The following is a 20,835-nucleotide window of genomic DNA, read 5'->3' on the forward strand; positions in this document are numbered from 1 at the left end:
GCTTGATGTTTCTTCTTAATTTATTCAGCCTCAGATGATTTCAGATCATTATATTACTGCTTTCTCTTGCATATGTTTTATGATTAGAGTTGAGCTTCATAGAGAGGGTGCAAGCAATTATAGATATTTTAAACAAATGTCAGAGATTTTGAGGACTGAATCCATAATAACTAGTGAAAGAGTACATGGGTAATTTAAGCTATAGCCAGTTCATGAAAGCCACACAGCAGGTGTCAGGTAGTTATTTTCATGAACATAACTCAGTTCCACTGTTTTGCATTTCCTGCAGCAGCAACAGTGCTTTGTGTGAAAAGGAAGACCAGGGCACTTAGCATTGGCAGTGTTAGCCGACATGGTTAAACAAAGAAAAGAAGGCCACTCAATTTGAACTTGATGAACAGAAAACCCCAGGAAAAGAGACACAGATTAATCACTGAGGAAGGGAAGCATGCTTAAAAGGAAACCTGTGAGTCAAATGTAGAGTGAACATTTATTCCACCCTCTGATGATGAAGAGCTCTCCATGCTGAGAGGGGTCAATGAGGACTACTGCAGATTTGGCTCCTTTTTCTTTTTGTACAAGTTTCTCTAATTAGCCACAGTCTACAGTGAGTCACTATATTATTGAAGGTACTGTGTAAAAGCACTGAAGCAATGACTGCTGAAAGTATTAAAGATGTTGCTAAAATCTCTAAGAAATTGAATTTTGTAGTTACTGTACTATCAGCTCCTGTTTTGCATGCTGTCACCACTTTAAACTCACTTTAAATACTGCAAGAATCTGATCTGTAGACAACTAACCTTGACAGCCTTTACAGTCAGAAATCTAAATGGCAAAACAGGGTATTTGTAAACCACAGCACAGAAGAAGCTAGTTGTATTTCAGGTAGCTATTACTTAACATGAACACAGCATCCGTAATCACTAAAAGTCATCATTTTCCTCCTACATCAGTCCTAATGAGACAATGGTGTGGCCAGTCTTAAAGCAATCCAATCCCTCTTCTCTCACCGGCTCAAGGTTCAAGGTTTAGCTTTTTTGTCATTATACAATACAGGATTGCACAATGAACTGCAGTTGTAGCCCCTTCCATGCTACACACACACACACACACACACACACACACATAGAATGAATAAATAAATATTCACATATTTTTATTACAATAGAATAAAACAATAAAATAGGCAATACAATTGAACAAAGTATATGAAAGTAGCACTAAAAGAACTAAAGAAATAAACAGGGAATATATACAGATACAGTATGTGTGTGTTTATACATGTATATACATATATATATTTATATACTCTATATATATGTATATGTGCAATATCAGCGTAATATGCAAGTTATAGTGCAAAACTATAGGTGAGAATGAGGGTAGTGCGAAGGTAATGATATGTGCACAAGAAGACCAACATAACAAAATAGTTCACAGGTGCAGTGAAATGTATAGAACAGTGTCCAATCTAGAACGTGTATAACATGTAGAGTTGAGGTTTGTGAGAAGAGTCATATATTTACAGTGGTGTGCAGAGGATGAGGTGGAGTTGAGGAGTCTCTCAGCCTGAGGGAAGAAGCTGCTCTGCTATCTGGTGGTACGACAGTCGATACTTGTGTATCTCTTTCCAGACGGCGGCAGGGAGAACAGGCTGTGGCTGTCCTTTAGTATGCTTCGGCTTCTGCACATGCACCTCACTGATATTACTGATGCTCGGTAGGTTGGTACCAACGATCTTCTAAGCAGTTTTAATCACCAACCACCTGCACCATCTTTCCGGTCCTGGGCCGTGCGCATCCCATGCCAGTTTATGTTTTCAGTCAGGATGCTTTCTAAGAACTTTCTAAGGCACAGGAATTTTGTCTTCTTAAGTTTCCTTAAGAAGTATAGATGTTGCTGAGCTTTCTTTATCAGGGTGGATATGTGTGATATCCATGATGCTGATTCCTAAACATGAAACCTAAACTGTTCACCCGCTTCACCTCAGCTCCACTGGCGTAGACACGGGTGTGTGTCGTCATTGCCATACACAATGGAAACAAACAGGGTGAATACAAAGTAATTGGATGTTTCTATCTATTCCCACCAGTAGATGTTTCATGCAGAGTTGAGGGAAAAGGTTGGGGCACAGAGAGTTGTCAGTCTGTATAAAAGTAGAACTTCAATCACTCGGATCCTGCACAGAGCTTGCTGCTGTGCTGTGAGCTGCATAAGAGTTATGTAAACCCTACGATGATATCGCCTCAGCATTGTTTGGATGTAACAGAGTCATCACCATTATCCAGGCAGGCAGGAATGACAGTGTAGAGCAAGCTAAGAAAGCCTTTGATCTCTCATTTCACTCACTCAAATCCCGCTTTAAAGCGTGAGCATTATGCCCAACATTTTGGGAAACACTGAGTGCAAACAGTGGTAGTTGGTGTCCAGCCTGCTGACATAGCTGAACTCATTGAAGATTGCCAGCAATTTCTTGATTCCAAAAGGCAGTGATCCAATCACAGCAACACCAGCCTCCTCACACTTACTGACTCTGGGAAATTGGCTGCGACACAGAAGCTTTTACAGACTCTGGCAGAGGAGTCTGGACCTGGTGAACGCCTGATAAGGCTGATTTGAATGAGACTGCATTCTCTTTTGTTTTGATTACAGGAATTATAAATATCAACAGTGACCCCCACTTGTGATGCAGCCCTAAATTAATATGTTGCAGAGATCAAAACAAGGGGGGCAGTCTAGTTTCAGCATGACTCAATGATGCCCTCAAGTGGCCTGAGCCAGCCAGCAGCAGCCAATACAAGAAGAATAGGAAAGCAGATACTTATGTTTTGCTTTGTGTTGTGTTCTGAATTAAGCTTGCTCTTATTAAAAATACACAGTTGAGAACATCCATTATCACCATCTGTCTGGCTTTTTCTTGCTCTGTGCCAGATGGATGATGGAGGATAGGACATGTGTGACTGTTGATGACAAGAAGAATCATCCGATATTCTTTAAAGTTTTAGAGTGGAGCCGCATTAAAGCGAATATGAAAGAGAATATCCAAGAACTGAAAATGCCTTGACTATAAAGTAGTCCATGGAGTGTGACTTCCTGTTCCACTAATAAAATACAGTACATTACATTTTTGCAGTGACCTGAAATTCTGAAAAAAACACACACATATATCCTTTGTAATTGGACTTCCAAAGGGGGCATTTGTTCATTATAAGTGTCAGATCTACATTGCATTCTTGCTGTACACAAATGGCCCCTATTACCCACCGAGCAACTTGCATGCCTTTGTGTCTTCGACTACATCAAAAGAATTGCATTCTTTACCCTGTGGATAATTTACTCTTGCTGTGCAGCAGGTAGTCTGGGCTCATTCAAAAGAACAGTCTCACATGGTGACACAAGCGCAACAGTTTGCTACATTTTACTTTTTCTTTTTACTACTTTTTTGCCAAGGCTGTTTCATGGAAGAGAGGCAGTGGGTCTCTAATTCGTGACCTTCCCTCTGATGGCCCTCTTTTGGTCACTCTGGAGAACACAGTTTACTACATATTGGTTGCTTGCTGTATCATTTGGTTAGTTAATAGTTAAACATGAATTAAAAACACTTTGACCAAAAACAACTCTCTAACAACTAAACCCTGTGGTGAAATGCTGAAATTTGTACAACTGCTTTTCGTCCACGCCCTCCATGCCTCATTCTAATGAATGTAATAACTTTAACAAAGATATTTCATGCTTGTAAATACAACTGTGATGCCAGTGACAACTCATAAAATAATGAAAACAGCATACAGCATAATGTATCAACTAATAACATTTTAAGACTTTTAAAGTAATTCATTAAGACCTTAATGAGGACATTTTGTCTATTCAGTGTCCCTAACCTTCTGTAGATGGGTATCTGACATTTGTGCACAGAAACAGCAGAGTGCTTAAGTCCCTCCAACTCTGAAATTGCGTGTACTAAAAATAAAAGCACTAAAAAGGCGAGTGGCTCTCTGCTGTCCTTAAATGGATGGTTCAGTCTGACTTTCTGATGTATTACATTGGAAGCTTGTTTGTCCAAAAATCCACATTATAAATGTTAATTGTACAACTTCAGAAATGTAAACTTCTGGGTTTAATGTAATAATGGATTATCAAGGATACTGATGAGGGAAAAAACAGTAATTACACAAACTTAATTTATTTAGAATTACACAGAATACACTTTGATTCACAGAAAGACAAAACTCATTTTACTCGCTGATAACAATAGAAGGATGCAAAAAAGAAAGCGAGTACAACAAATACAATATTCTATACCTTACCTCTTATTAAGTTCATGAACAGAAAATGACTGATCCTGGAATCTATAGTTGCCACTGAAAATGTTTTTTCTCTCAATTGACATAAATACAGTATTCTCTCAGAACTTCTATTTCTCACAAATCCACAATTTAACCAAATCATAATGACAAATATGTTTTGGTATATGATCATACAACAGCCACTTACACTTGCATGCACTCCTTTGACTAGTGGGACCAAACTAAGAGACAGAAAGAATGTATGCGGCAGCTGCACAGATGCTGAAAATGGACAAATTCAAATCCATTGACATTTCCAGCCAGAACAATTTACCCTGTAATTCTAAAAGAGTTTTTTTTATGTCTTCTGGCCGCAGAAACCCTTCATGTGTCCACAGTCTTTGTGGGTACAGTACTCTTGAAAATCTACTGTAGAGAGTGCCCCAACCGCCCCATTGTTATCACACTGATTCAGTCCATAGAGGCCTAGTAATGACTAAATGGTGCAGTCTCCTTCAACTCATGGTACCCCTGGTGGTTTGGCTCTGTGAAGAGATAGAGAGGGCAGTTAGGGCTAGGAAGTACCACAAATCTATCTCTTCTACATCAGCCAGTGCTTTTAAAAGACTCTTTTAGAAGTATAGGTAGTTCAGTTTGGTTTCAAAAAGACATAACAAAAGCAATCCAGTTACAGACAATAAAGAGAAAAGAAAATTACTAAACAATATTATTTGAAGTTACTGCCTACAGTTGCAAATGTTTCTCAAACTGCTTCCTCAGGTCCACTTGGATATGACCTTAATCTGTATCAGTGTCTGTTCAGTGCGAACTGCCTATGCTACCTTATATTTAAAGCACTTGCTACTCATTTTCAGAGCCTGTATCTGTAGTCTGGAGGTCACTTAATAATTTTCTGTACATCCCAAATGATATAGACGAAAATAGCCACTAGCAAAATACGTTTGAGTGTGTAGATAAGTGTTACGGTACCAAGACTCATATTCTCCTCCACCAGAGGCCTCTTCTCACTGCAGTTTACCACTCTTCCTTGTGCCGCTCCCAGAATAGTCATGATATCCACTAGGTTGAGCTTCCCTTCCTCCTTGGCCTCCTCCACCTCCTCTGCCAGCTCCATCGCAGCCTCTTCACGCTCTTCCATCTCCTCTTGGGTCAGCATTGCGTTCAAGCCCTGCCCTACAGCGGTGTTGCCCACCTGTGGTGGCGCCAGTGAGCACAACGCCCTCACCTGCCCGTAGGACTTCAGGTGTGATACGTTGGCACGCAAAAAGAGCAAGAGGACATTGAGGTCGTTCAGTGGGCAGCCTAGCCTACGGTGGTTGATGAGATCCAGGGCTGGTAGGACCTCGTAGACAGAGATGAAGGTGGTGTCCCAAACAAAGAGCCGGATCAGGCTAAAGAGAATGATTGGAGCCAACAGGACGTAGATGGCACCGTTGGCTACGCTTATTACCTGAAAAACCAACTGGCCAATCATTTTACACTGAACCAGTTCAGGAACCCAATTCTGATCACGCAGCATGCCTGTGCGGACAAAGCAGCTGAACTCGTCCTGCAGGAAGGCAGAGAGGTGGAAGTAGGCCAGGTAGAGACAGGCAGCAGTCATGAAGGTCAGGAGGAGGAAGCCCCGCAAGAAAAGCATGCTAACAAGGAAGTAGGAGTTTTGTTTGCACTGCATGTATCTTTCCAGTAGAGGGTACTCAAAGTATCGCTTCTTCTTGGCCCTGCAATTAGACAAAGAGAAGAAACTCAGCACCATGTTCTCTTTCATGTTCATACAGCTGCACGCATTCCCAGCTGGGAGTGTCCTAACCCAACCACAATCTTCTACTTTTGGCTACTAGGAGCTGCCCACACCCACAGCAGTCCTCCACTTCTTCATCCTCCTGTTGGAAGTTAACAGCCTTGCACAAGGGTATATCAATAGTAGTTGCTGAGGGAGAGGAAAGCAGTACTCATCCCCAAATCACATTTTCCCAGTTTATCAAGAAATTCCAAATGACAGCATATGATTCAATTCAATTAAATTTTATTAATATAGCACTAAATCATAACAGAAGTTATCTCAGGGCACTTTTCCTGTAGAGCAGGTCTAGACCGTACTTGTTATTAAATCACTTCTGTAACCTTTGAGCTACATTCTCACTGGCAGATCATCTTTATTTGCTGCTGCAATGATCCAATTTCTCTACGAGAATCATTAAAGTTGAATTCAACAAGGCATATTCTAGTTTGGGGCCAAATCAACACTCATACAATAGTGCTACTCAAAACATAAACATACAAGCTAACAGTCACTGGTCTCTTACCTTTGCAGTTCAGCCTGAAATGTGAGGGGGTTCTTAGTGTTCTGGCGCATATCCAGAATTCTCTGGGCCAGTCGGATCGAGCGGTTGTACGACTTGTCCAGTTCGTCAATTATAAAGAGCAGGTCTGAGCTCAGTGTGGGCATGACGAGCTGGCGCCAGAACAGAGCCGGCAGGTACATCAACACCGCCATGGCCAGAAGAGAGTAAGGGAACATCTGGACAGACAATGAGAGAAAAGGGTGACAGAGATGAAGAAGGAGAGAAAGAAAAGAGTTGAAAGAAGCAGATGAGTCACATAATAAACGATGGCTTCACAACCTAGTATTACAAATGAACAACCACAAGTCCTGGTTTAGAACTACTTTCCTGTTTGTGACTGGACTTTAAAGGGACAGTTCACCCCCTTACCTCTTACCGGATTACTCAAAATAATCCACAGATTTGTTGTGAGCAGTGTCATGTAGGAACTATTGATAGAAAGAAAATAGTTCCTACATGAAACTGCTCACAACAAATCTGTGGATTATCTTGATTAACCGGGGCATGATTTCTGGAAAGAGACATGTATGAGTAATGTATTTTTTGGCACTTTGAGCACCACAAGCCGAGTACCATATCGTCCCATTATATTCAAAAAATGCAGACATCTCTATGTCCGATATCTCCAAAACTCGGCAACTCACACCAAAACCATCTAGATGGATACATAGCACTAGAGGTAAGAGGAAAAATATGTATCTTTGATTTTGAGGTGAACTGTCCCTTTAAACTGCACTGGGCCCAAATACTTTGCAAATGGTTTTAGTAGCAGAAAAGGTTCTGCTCATTATTACATTGGTACACTGACATTTTCAACTCAAGTTTTGCAAGTTACAGTAAGGAGAAAAAAGGTTTCAGCAGTTTAACATCGTCAGCCACTCTAGGTGGGAATTACAAGTCAAGCAAGAATATCTCAACTTACTTTGTGTACCCAGAGCGAACGCTCCTCAAAGTTGCCGTCGCTGTCAAACTCATGATGCATGAGAGAGTCCCAGCAGTATGTGTCTATATAGCTGGCCTGCTTGATGGTGAAATTGTTGGGAGGGAAACAGCTGATCTGAGGCCCTGTAGAATAAACAAATGTTGATCTATAACATTATCTGCTAATATGGGGAATTACTTTTTACAGCCTCCTTTGATCCTGGTTTATCAATTAGCCTGTAAGCAATCTCTAAGCACTTGATATTTCTCTCTCTCTCTCACACACACACACACACACACACACACACACACACACACACACACATACACACACACACACAGTGTGGAGGTCCACTACCAGACACGTACATGTGAGCTTCTGCATGCCCTTTTCTTTTCAGTAGTACAGAATTTCACTGGAGAAATCATATGTTTCCAAATGGCAACATGGCATTTAAAAACCCTGGGAGACTCCATCCAAAAATCGGGCTCCTCCACCTTATATTTAGTTCACCTTGATATAACAGCATATATACCAACCACTTAAATCCACGCTCCACACCCATCTGTCATTTCCCAAGGGTGCTCCACCCTTAAACAGAGAGCTTGGGAGGGAACACACCAAGGGTGTGCCCCACCTAAGTCAGAGCCTTAAACAGAAACATGGAGTTTCTATTTTTTACAAGCAACCTCTACATCTGCCAAGCTTTCTGTAAGTAGAAACATACTGCCACTAATTTACTGTCAAGATGTGATTCCTCCTGCCAGTCCACCTCATTATAGGCAACCATGGTCCAATTATACTACAGGCATGTATGTGTGTGTGTAATTAATCAGCCACATTTGAACATATTGATAGTGACACCTAAAATATAATTATGGCAGCTGAGGTTATGATGGAGCATATTCATTTTAAAAATGACCTTGTATAGATATTTACAGAACGAAGAGGTTATAGCTTATATTTTCAAACTGACACTAAACTCAAACTGAACATATACAGTAGGTGAAAGCAAAATGGTACTAGCAACACTAGCCATATCATTCTTCAACTGCCACCTACTCATGAAGACGGTAAGAAGAGTATGTGTACATGTACGTGATGCATTTGATTTGAGATTTAAAAAGTATAAATTGGTCATTTAAAACATTTTTCAAAACAATGCACTGTTCATTTATAATACATTTGGGCCAATTTGTAATGACTTACATTGAAACCCTATTCTGAATTAAAAGTAGATTTTATTGGTGAGGCTAATGGTAAGGACAGATGGTCTAAGAAGTGAGCAAAACAGTGGTTGGTTCATCATCATCAATTATTGGCAGCCACATAATGAAATAATGTTACAGCATATCATTTCTAAAAAGGTTTTGCTGGAAAGCTGTCTATTACGTTCCCTGTCCCCAAAGTTGTCACTTCACAAACCCCTAAAGGCATCATGGTGGAGCAGTTCACATAATCTGCTTCCAACTGTGCAAACAGATCAGTGAAATACACAGATTTGAATGTGATTAGTACCTATTTGTACATTACCAAATGAACCAAGAGAACACAGTGTTACTGAATGGACTTATGCTTTTAGGGCTTCCCAAGAGTTAAATCTGCTGAACACTGTAATGATGGGAGCTACATCGGTACTTGCTTAGGTTTAAGTTAAGGTGAGTGCTGTAGTTATAATACTAACTGACTCCACAGTATGTTCCCATGCAGCTCACTGTGAGTATCTATTTTTCCACTTTGCTTGTGAGTGCATGTGTGGGCGCATGTGTTGACAAGTCTCCCCCAATTTATGCCACTGCTTCTATTTTCTACTCCCACTCCCCAATTAACATTTGCAGATCATCCCCACATCTGTGCTTTGTACAAGAATTCTTGGCTGAGAGTCCAGGTGCAAGTAAACCAGACTCCACACAGCAGCGCAATCAAGCACTGTTGTGAAACTGACATCCCAGCAGATAGGCAGCCAAGATCCATCAGTTGAGCTGCAAACCTCTGCACTGCATCATGTTCTACACCCCCCCTCTGGTTAATCAACATATCCTCTCATTTGACTCAAAAAGGGGGGAGATGCCACAGAAGAACTTCGCCTTGTAATTACAGCATGCCAGCGTTAGTGAACGCTGCTCTCAATCATCCCCCATGGCGATTAGCATCAGGAGCACCAGGCTGATTGCAGACCAGCTCTGGAGAGACAACGTTTAGTTCAAAGTCAAGGGAGTCAGCCTCTTCAGCAATAGACTTATGCTGTAGACTTGCCACGTATACTGTGGATTGTTAGCTGTGTTTTTGTATTCTTTGAATGACCATGGACAGACAGCTTGTGAACATGTTTCATGTGAAAAAAACACCACATTTTATTTAAAACATGTTTCCCCCCTAGTCTAAAACACATTTGGCAGTGACAGAAACAGCAGAACAGTCAATGAACTGATGAATGGAGTTGGAGCCGATTTGTGATTATGTGTTTTCAGTAATTTTGTGTTGTCATATCATTATTGCTACTGTGGCATCTATTATGCTGAGGAGGTCTTAATGGCATCAGCAGTTAATGTCTTCCTTTCATGATAGGTGTTGTTTAAGTGTTTTCTCCCTCTTGCTTCACAGCACACTCATTTTGTTAAGGGAAGTGCAGTGTAATTACAGTTCTCATTGTTCTTGCTCTTAATATTTAGTTTCCTCAAGTAGGAATTGTAAGGGATGAGTAAGGGATGAGGAGATGTATTACTGTCATTTCTTCGGTACATGAAAAATTAGATTTTTGTCTAGACCCCAGTGTTAAGAATTAAATACCATGGGCCACAGGAATAATGAGTATCTTTGTATCAGTATGTATGATATTCCTTATCACAAGTTCAGCTAGATGCAGTTTAGCAATTAAATGAGTAAAATAAGCAATTCAAGGACAAACAGTACACAGAAAGACCACAAAGCCAGAACACAACCATGGAATAAGAAATAAGCACTCATGAATATAGGGTATAATTAGGGGCAAAAGCAAGTGGAATACAAAACAAATGTCCTAACATAGTTTTGAAAAAAGGATAGGAGAAAGGAAAGGAGTTGCTCACCCAGGGAGATCTCGCGGGCGAAGGCCATGCACACCAGCATCAGCGGAAGGCCGACAGACACAAACTTGATGACCTTGTCCAGAGGAAGCTCCAGCTCCAGGTGGTTGATCCGGTTTATCCCAGGGCCGTCCTGCAGCAGGGCATCAGATAGCATGGCCTTGGCCGCCACCTGGGCGATTGACATTTTGAACACCTACCCAGTGATAAGAAATAGGTTTATTTTTTGACACAGTCAAGTAGGAAAGGAAGATATTGTGTGCTCTAGTGCTGTAAGTACAAATCAGACTCATGACCTTTGTCACATGACACTACTTGCCTTCATATCCCCTCTGTGTGATATAATAAAGCAGAAATGCCTATAAATCTACAGTAATAGGAAAACGTCTAGAGTAGTGGATTACTTTTTCCAATTAGGAGAAAATAAACAAATATTCCAAGGAAATGTCTTCCACATATGATGAAAGCTATAACCAACTTACCTTAAGTCTTCCAGCTTTCTTTGGTGATACTATTAGAAAATATGTTTGCAGAGCCAAAGAGTTCTTCTCAAGGCCTGCACGGTGTTGGAAAGCTCCTTAAGTAGTCAGGGAGGGCCTCTGTAAATGAGAGGTTGGATCTGGGCTGGACCAGGCCGAGCCGGGCCTGGCTCTAATTACAGAGAGGACATCTGAGAGTGTGTAGGCGCCCAGATGGCACTGACTGCAGCAGACCTCCAGTACCCAACACTGGGCCATGCAGTTGTGTGTGTGTGTGTGTGTGTGTGTGTGTATTTATATATATATATGTGTGTGTGTGTGTTTCTCTGGTCTGTCTACACTGTGAGGCACGGTGGCTGCGGCCCACTTCAAACAAATGAACCATCGCCAGTGGCTTTTTCAGCCTCTGTCATTCTGAGACTATTTTTTACTGCACTTCAGCCTCAGAGCTACTGCTAGCTGAGATACTGTACCATACAACAGGGATTGTCATGTTTTTGACCTTTGCAGTACATGTGTTTAAGAGAAAAACTAGTGTGTAAAAATTCTATTTGACTGAGTGACATACATCTGACATACAGGACCTCTGTGGATGGGAAGAACTCCACTGTGGTGTTTCTGAAGCTGAAAACGTGGAGCACAAATGAAACAAACCAAAAAACTGCATAGGATCTGTATTACATTGTGTGCTAAAAATCGAGAAGAGCCACAGTATGTCATCAGATTTGTCAAGTGGAGTTCAGCGACACAGATGGCTTGTTGGATTGGGTCTCTACAAACAAAATTGTTTTCACCAGAAAATAGCATTAGTAATTTGTTGAAATGCTTAAAAGATAGGTTCACATTTTTTCAAATCTGTTAGAAAACAGTAGTCATGGGTTCATATGTAGCTACATTAAAACTGTTTTTGATTGCTGTAATCATTCCTCCTGTCCATACTGGCTTGTGAAGCGATACCTTTCTGACCTGACGGGAATGGGGAGACAATCCACAGTCAGAGCTCTTTTTAAATGCAGCTGAAAACCAAAACAACGAGCTGAACGATGCTAAAATGTTCCGTAAAGCTGAGTGTCTGCAGTCAGGTGATAAGTCTGTTTTCCACTATGAGCGACTCCTTTCACATACAAGTATGTATGTCCATCCATTCTTAATAAAATAATATTGATTATTGCAGCTTTAATCATAGAAGGGTGAAAACGATTGAATTGTTTTTGTAACAGGGTTTTTGTTTAAGGTAGGAGGAGCTGTTGGATCACACTTAGGTATATGACACTTTGTCTTGTAAGTTGGCATTTAGACCGTAGGCAGCTCTGTGTTCAAAAAATGTAAGGGGCTTGTTCCAGGTACAATGAGGTTTGAAAGTTACACCAGTGACAATAATTTTGTTTTGTCCCAAAGATTGCCGGGTAAACAGCAAAATCTGGTAATCTACCAGGAATGTGCAAAGGCATGTATTTCATTGGCCACCACAGGTTTTGCCAGATGTCGGTGCATTGCGTTGCCGCAAGTTGAGCGAGGTTCAAATCTTTTGCCAAAATACCCTGCTTTATGTTTTGGTTTTTTTCCCTAACCCTAAAATCTTATACATCACATTTCCACATATTCATATGAAAAAAAAATAGTTTAGCTGACCATTCTTGAATTCTTAAGTATTGTATTTATAGAACATTGAGCCCTGCTGGGCCGAAGTAAACTACAGTATACAACATGACTGTATTAATAAAAAAAACCCACTAGTAAAGGATTTATGGCCAGTTCTGCTGCTGTAGCCAATGCCATCCCATGATAAATTAAAACACCTACCTTAGCTGCTGTATGTGAGAGATTATCATATTTACATTTTATCCCACTTGCTCTCCAACTGGTATTTTTACTGTTCAGACTGGGCCAGTGGCTTCTCTGCTCCTCAGAGCGTCCGGGGTGGAATAATTATTGATGAAATTGTGTGATGCCCATACTCTCACACAATTAGATCACTTGTCATCATATGGGTGACTTCCCTCCAACATGAGAGAACTTTCGAGCATTGCTTCCTCATGATAATCAAGTACCTAATCACCTCATCACATGTTGTGTACCCCTAAGATACAATTTTAATTTGAAGCCCTGCATGACCACTGCAATTCCTTCTATAAAATGTGGCTGAAGGAGGAGAAAAGTAGCAGAGGTAGAGAATAACAGATATTTAATAAGTATATTTTATAAGTGTTGCTGCAATTAAAGATTGACTTTTTTAGGGGGACAGAAAACAATGCAAGGATTATACACAAGTGTGCAAGCTGTGTAAAAACGACACAATGTGGCTCGTGCAGCGAACACCCACAGGAGTGAGGGAGCGCAATCCACATTTCAGAAGTTGAAACCCTGTGTTCAAGCGCTCTGTTGGGTTCTTTTATGGTAGCCAGCTGAAAAGATGGGAGAGCATTTGGGTGGGCGTCTTCCAGCAAGTTAAATCACAGGCTACAGCAGTAACCAGTGGGTGGGAGACAACACGTGTGACAGGAAAATGGGGGAAGTTCAACCAATATTTAGACTACTAACTCTGTAATCTTGAAATACGTTACAATTAAGCAGGACCTGAGAGGGTTCGGAAGCGTCACACAAACATAAGTCTTTAAACATAAGGCTCTATTGTGATCCTGGCTTAGATATGTGTAGCAGGAAACAATGCTTGTGTTAATTGTCTATTGTTTTGTTCTTTTTGTTTGGTGCTTTTCTTCTTTAAATATTCTCATGAATCAAACTGCCAGCTTCTTGTTTGGGAGTTTGTGGCCCCAGATTTGTTTGTTCACTAGAAACGTATGCAGAACTTTCATTTCACAAAGTCAAAATCATTACCTTTACATGTTTTAATTATTAAAATTGGTCTATTGAAACACAATAGATTATGACAACAAAGAGTACAAATGAATAGAAATATTCCCTATTGTCTGTCACTTGCTCTGGAAGATCCATTTAAAAAAGCAATCGAGAAAAGAATATTAATGAGCAACATACTTCACAATGAACAATCAGAACATTCAATATAACATGGTTTTTCTTTTTCTAGACATCTTCACATTAGAAACGAGCAACTCCATTTGTGTGTTTTAGTACAAAACAGAGAGCTGAAATTGTTTCACAGTTTCTTCAAAATCCTTCACATAAAATTTAAAGAGACGTTACTACTGATGATTTTTTTTCTCTTTCTTGTTCTCATTTTCCTCAAAATTGTCTTCTTCCTTGAAAAAGTTTGTCATAAATGACATTGGCTCTGTCAGGTGGGGACCCCAAAGTCATGGGCTGTCTCTTGTGATTTCTCTCAATGTTGAGATGTGAGTGAGACAGTTTGTAGTGACTGGCAGTCATCACCCAAGGACACAAAAATACACAAGCAGTTTTCTAAGAGTTGATGGTTGAAGTCAAGTATGTGCATGGCCACCAGCTAATACAATAGTCATTGTCATGTTGTTCCTTGAGCTACCCTCTGAGGCCACACAAAAATAATAGAATAAATATGCAAACCTTCAACACCAGAATGCAAACATTTGAAAAATCCAATATACATACTATATGTGCAGTCAGTATACACCAGTTTACTACAGTTTTTTTTTTTTTTTTGCTCATGGGATAAGAAAAAAATAAAATAAGATTGTTTCAAAAGTCATGCTCGAAAAGGTTTGCTGCAGCAATGAGTCAAGTGTTTCGCTCATGAGGGAGAGACATGCCGAATGAGAGTGTTGTTCGACCTGAGAACCTATGAGTCATTTAAAAGGCGTGAATGATATCCCAGCAGTGGAAGCCAACATATACAGTCACTCCTGCAGATATTTGGACAGCGTTACACCTTTTTTTTCGCTCCTCGCTCTTATTTTAGGAAACAAAATGACACATTAACTGTAAAGTTAAAGCGTGGACTGTCAGTTGAAAATTGAAAGTACTTTCAGTCACATGAAATTAACAGTTAAAAAAAGCTGCAGCGCTCATTTGTAACTCATTTCATGGTGCCAAAATATTTGGACAGATTACATTCAATTAAGTAGTTGTTTTACACATTAAAGTCAAATATTCTCACTGTGCAAAGATTTTTAGTTTTTTAGTTTAGTTTTTTAGCTACTCAAGATTCCTCATTCTCCTGTCCAGCATTTCCTTTTTTAGTTCACTGTAACCTGAATTCAAAACAACCTCAAAATGTCATGGCTCTCTGAAAGCATCAAGCATCAGCATGTCTTCAATTTAAAACTGGCATTGATCTGTTCAGCCTTTTAGTTCCTGCACCATTTGTTTCCACAAATAACAAGTTATAGAGTAAAAAATGTGCTACTATCCAAATATTTCAAGAGCTCACTGCATGAGAATATACTATATTAAGATGCAACAACACATATTCATCATTAAAGTTAGGGTAGGTAACGTTGGAGAAACTAGCAAGTATCCAACTGAAAAAATCCCACCCCCTCCCTTCAGGCCTCCCTCCAAAGCCCCTCCCAGAACACATTTTCATGCGCGATGAGTGCTCGGGCAGAGAGCATGCAGGTAGGCAGGCAGGTAAACCTTTGATTTACTGACTGCTGTCGGGACGTAAAGAGAATTTCAACAAATTTAACAAAAAATGCTTCTGAAATACATTACCTACCCTAGCTTTAAACTAATATTCGCCCTCTATAATCATTTTCACAATGCTCATTGTCTGATTAGACTCCATGGTGGCTATGCAGAAGAGTCTCTGATGAATTTGGAGAAAACCTAATATGGCCTTAAATGCTCTCAAAGAGTCACTTCGTATTAGAGCCGTCCTAGTCGAGTTTGTATGAGGCCGTATTGAGGGGACAACTGAGGTCAAAGTTCATATAGTCTTTTCCTCTATTCGACTACTCCAGTTCCTCTCTGTGGTCCATGCTCAGATCTCTCCTTCCTCCTCCTACGCTGGACATTTGCCTCCCCCTGTCGTTTTCCTCCTCTCCATCCTCCTCCTCCTCTTCCTCCTCCATTCCTTCCTCCTCTTCCTCCTCCTCTTCCTCTTCGTCCTCCTCCTCAGTGCCATCCATGGAGTCGTCGGCTCCCAGCATGGCTTGCTGCATGGCCAGGGTGGCTGAGTCTGACGACAGCGACTGCAGGCTGTCCATACTCAGTGGGTCTGAGGGGAGGCAGGGAAACATCGCAGGGGTTAGGAGGTTGCATGCAATTATAAACCCAAAACAGACCAAATCCATTCCAACAAAAGGCTATATAATCAGTCGGATTTCTACATTCACCTGTGCGCCTAGGTGGTATTAATCAAAATTTGCTTTCAGGCAACCAAGGTATAAATTAGCTCCAGAATGAAAACTAGACTGTAGAATCTAGGACTGAAAATGAGCCTTGACATGAAAAACTCCACATAGTTTTAAATACACACTCAGATGGAACTTCTGATTCCTGTAGGAAAAATGCTGATTTTATTCAAGAAAGATACTATTGGTTTTTACTTTTGCCTTCACATCTTCTCACATAAATGAAAGAAAAGAGTCAATAGTGGTACCTACTTAAGATTTAAACACAGAAGATTACTTTTTACTTAACATTTCATGCACATGTTTAAATAACATGTACAATTTAGGAACTTGGGGTGTGTTTGTATTTTTTCTTTTTCTGGAAATGTTAGTGCTGGCATACTGTCTGAGTTGTTTCCTGTTTGAGATCTGTGCGTCTGCAGAACTCCAGCCACAATGGAGTCAGGCCAGAAGCGCTGTGTCGGACGGTGCTGGGACTTCATCTTCTTTGCTTTCGGAGCTGGGTCTGGGTTACTGGCGTCCAACATAGGCTGGAGGATACGCCGACGAGCGTTGATGAACCTGTGAGAACAACAGAGGGACTAGCGTTGGGGGGAAGGTTGATCTAGGGGATAGACATACCCTCAAGATTCCCCGCCATTTTAGAAAAGTAAAATCTGCACTTACAGTGTAATATTATTGATATAGATTTTCAATGTCATTAAAAGGCTTTGTGGGTAAAATATTTTGTTATAGGACACAACACCAGAAGAAATTTGGGGAAGAGTGAATGCATAACAACAGTGTGAGCTTCACTTCCAGTCCATCCAAAATTATTCACCAGATCTTTTGGATATCTTGTCTTTATCAGAGTGGTGTCTGAGGTTGTTTCTGGTTTCCTTATATACAGTCCATTGATCAGTCATGTGACTTATATATCACCATAGATACCAAGTATACAAAACAGCATTACTGTCGTCATTTTAAAATATTTAGCCCTAGTGAATACAGAAATGTCAATGACAAGAAGTGAGACACAATTTTGGTCTCAGGTGTACTTGATTCATAGATCCAGGAGATGGCGCCATAGTGCCAGCAATGTGCTGAGGAACTCCAGTATATACAAGTTAAATTCAAGCAAAGCCTCCAGTCATATTTCCACTACAATAATATGAAGTGGTGTATTTTTGTCTACATGCGCACATGAGAACAGCATCTTACCAGTTGTTCACTTGCAAAAGGGTTAGATTAGTTTGTGCTGCAATCTGCCTTTTCTCGTCTTCTGTTGGGTACGGGTGCTGAAAGAAGGAAGAAGCACCAGCTCAGTTTTCAAACAGTTTGCTCTAATTAATTTCGTTTGACTTAATATTGACTTCTCATGTTAAAACCAACAAAATGAAACCTCTAAACGCTGAAATTTCATACTCTCTAATCATTCAGTAAACCTCCTCCTTCAATTAGTTTAGTCTCCATTTTCCATATGCAGCCCATACATCATCCTTTTCTTCTCTGCATCCATAGCTACCGCTTCCCTTGAAAAGGCCAACAAATGACCATTTCAGATGAATGTACACACCCATACACACTAGACCTCCTTCTCTGCCTCACCATGAGATGCTGAAAGAGCCAGGAGCGCATGATGTTGGTGGCATGTTTGGGCAAGACCCCCCTCTTATTCTTGGACTTCTTGTCTTCGCTGTCCAACAGGGACGACAGGTCCACGTTTACCTTTACAATAAATACCAGGAAGGGAAGAGAAAGGAAGAAAAGAAAAGGAAAAAAGGAGCGGATGGTAGGGCTTAGTTATTGTTGCCACGGAAACAAAGGGAGACTACCAATTACCTATCTTTTTTTCAGTGGCAAGGCCAGAAACACCTCCTCAAGTATCACCATAGTAACTGAATTTGAGTAATGATACTTAAAATATAAAAAAGCAGCGCCCTTGACTATGTGGAAACACAGAGGGTCAGTAGTCTGTTTGGTGCTTCGATGACAAGTTTAAAGTGCGGAGGATCAGGCCTTCGCCTTCCGTCAAAAGTCTGGATTTCACAGTTTGGTGCTAAATTAGTGAGGATCTGCTATGAAGTGTGACTGTGTTTGGCTTAGTTTTTCATTTGTGTTGATCTAAGCCTGTCTTTGTGTTCAGTGAGAAATCATTATTCAGATGTTATTGTTTGGAGTACGAGTGCTGAAGGACGAGATGCTCTCAGAGTATTGACAGTCTTTGACAGCCTGCAGTGTCCATATGGATGTGTGTGTGTGTATGTGTGTGAGTCCATGTGGAGGGTCTAGCAAAGCTGTTGTACTTGTGAGGACTGACTCTTGAGAGTCCACTATTGTTGTGAGGACATTTAGGGCTGTGATGGTCATCAAGTGAATTTTGGCCAACATGTTCAGATTATTTCTGTGGTTGCAGTTGAAGTTAAGTCAAGGTTAGTAAGTGGTTTGGAAGTTCTAGTTAAAGGAACATATTAGGTACGGGTAAGGCTCCAGGGTGTTAAAGGAGAAGTCTGGTGATGTTCTATATTTTTTCTATTCTCAACAAATCCCATAAAAGACTCAAACCAACAATGAAATGATCTTACAAACTAACTAAGAGGATTAATTCACCACTGAAAATAGTCCCCAACACATGAACTATTTCCTCCTGTTTGCATAACATTTGCTAAAAACCAGCTGTTTAGGAAATGAATGAGCTTTTTTTTTAAATAAACTATTTACAGTGAACATTTATGTCTTCAGTACGAACCAGTGGGATTGGGGCTCAGTAGAAAGAGGGCAGGGAAATCAGAAAGTATTGAGAGTTGGACTAACACATTGTTGGTTTTGTTCTTTTCATGGGATTTGTTGACAGTAACAATATAGAATAGCATCAGACTGATTTTTTTTAATGCCAGTTAATGTGATGTCTTCTTAACTTCAGCAAAACAGCCCATATTTGTTGTGTGTGTAGTAAAATCTATTCACACAGTCACATGTGGAGACTCACATCCCATCTGGGGACAAAATGCGGCTATATATATGCTATATATTATATATAAATTATATATATAATATATATTATGATACAAATCTGTTTAATCAAGCTACCAAGCAGTACCAGACTTTTTGTAATGTTTTTTTTTTTTGAATGAGGTGCCCATTTGTGAAGGCTAAAATACTTAAGAGGGGAGCATACATATGAAAATGTCATATGCATAAGCATGCAGGAAAGAATGCATGAATAAATAAAAAATACAAGTCTGCTAAAGAATATAAAATTGATCAATTTTATGCAGAGTGTAGTATTGGAAAGAACCCCGGCTGTCTTGGAGATAAATAACAGACAAACCCACACAATGTCCATAAATACACATTCACACACACTCAGATCCCCCCTCATACTCCCCACACAAAACAAGACTCATTACAGTTGCAGCTGGGTGTCACGTGGATAACCCTCCTCTTATCCCCCCTCAGCCCTGGGAGCGTGTGTGTTCCGGGGGAAAGCGAGGTTGAATTAATTGGCGGCACCATGCTCGAGAGTGTGATTACTCTGGGCTTGTCTGCAAAGTAGCGACGGGGCTGTGTTCAATTCCCAGCCCACATGTAGCACTCTGGCTCAGCTGGGTCGCGACTATTCACCGAGGCCTCCTCTGACTGTCAAGCACAGAATTACCTGCCTGAAACTGAGCTCTTCAGGCCACTGCTGCTGCACATGAAGCACTGTTTAAACTCCACTGCTCCCAGTTTTTATTTATATCTATAGGCAAGGGTTGAGACTGTCAAAGCCAAAGACGGGCCTCACCAGTGATACATAAATCTACCTAGCCTGTTGCGTTTCTGAGTCATGTGATTATAAAATGTAATCAAAAAAAATTATTTAAATTCCAACTAAATGTAATCTATAATTCTAATTACCCACCCACTTGGATTGCAGTTTTGTGGCTCAAAAACTAGTTACACGTTAATTTACTCATAGTCTCCCCGTCTTAAGAGCAGAATTAAATGTAAAAGGAAAATAACTTTCAACAATTCGATTGTCTTCTGTTGCATATTTCAATATTGCATTGTCAATCTAACTTGTGACTCAATAAAAACGTGGTTTCTTATAAAAACAAAACAACAAAAAAACTTTACACTATACCCTGCTAAAGTCCACGCACACATTCATACTACATACTCAGGCCATCTTATATGCACAACTGACACTGCCTATAAATGAGTTGTACTTTATGTTTGTAGTCAACAACTGTTTCTTAACTTTTTACATCAGTGACACTAACTATAGTAAAGACATTGCCAATTTTACTGTCAATGACAGACCTTTTGCTTGGAAATAGAGTTATTGTGTGTTTTTATGTTAAGCCAACTTTCATTTAGAATATTTTGTCTGCTCAACATTTGTTGGTCTATTATTTTTGCCCTCAGTCTGGTGTCTCAGTCCTGTGTTGTGACTGTCTTTTAATGAGTCAGGACTTCCAGGTCAGATTCCTTGTGCTTCCTT

At 40.3% G+C, this 20,835-nt stretch overlaps 1 protein-coding gene across 1 annotated transcript in view; it reads right to left on the reverse strand.

Annotated features, from left to right (window-relative positions):
* Positions 1–4,167: 4,167 nt before the first annotated feature.
* Positions 4,168–20,835, reverse strand: part of pknox2 (pbx/knotted 1 homeobox 2) — a 105,715-nt gene continuing 89,047 nt past the window's right edge. Inside the window, exons 10-20 of the mRNA XM_044223575.1 lie at positions 17,958–18,077; positions 17,571–17,647; positions 16,753–16,931; positions 15,973–16,234; positions 11,687–11,742; positions 11,550–11,585; positions 11,122–11,216; positions 10,643–10,835; positions 7,575–7,717; positions 6,614–6,828; positions 4,168–6,028 (exon numbers count right to left, since the gene is read on the reverse strand). Of these exons, the coding sequence (XP_044079510.1) occupies positions 5,185–6,028; positions 6,614–6,828; positions 7,575–7,717; positions 10,643–10,835; positions 11,122–11,216; positions 11,550–11,585; positions 11,687–11,742; positions 15,973–16,234; positions 16,753–16,931; positions 17,571–17,647; positions 17,958–18,077 (2,220 nt within the window). The 3' untranslated portion in view covers positions 4,168–5,184. The remainder of the gene's footprint in view (positions 6,029–6,613; positions 6,829–7,574; positions 7,718–10,642; positions 10,836–11,121; positions 11,217–11,549; positions 11,586–11,686; positions 11,743–15,972; positions 16,235–16,752; positions 16,932–17,570; positions 17,648–17,957; positions 18,078–20,835) is intronic.

The sequence above is a fragment of the Siniperca chuatsi genome, linkage group LG14 (assembly GCF_020085105.1).
Source record: "Siniperca chuatsi isolate FFG_IHB_CAS linkage group LG14, ASM2008510v1, whole genome shotgun sequence".
In the NCBI taxonomy this organism is placed as follows: Eukaryota; Metazoa; Chordata; class Actinopteri; order Centrarchiformes; family Sinipercidae; genus Siniperca; species Siniperca chuatsi.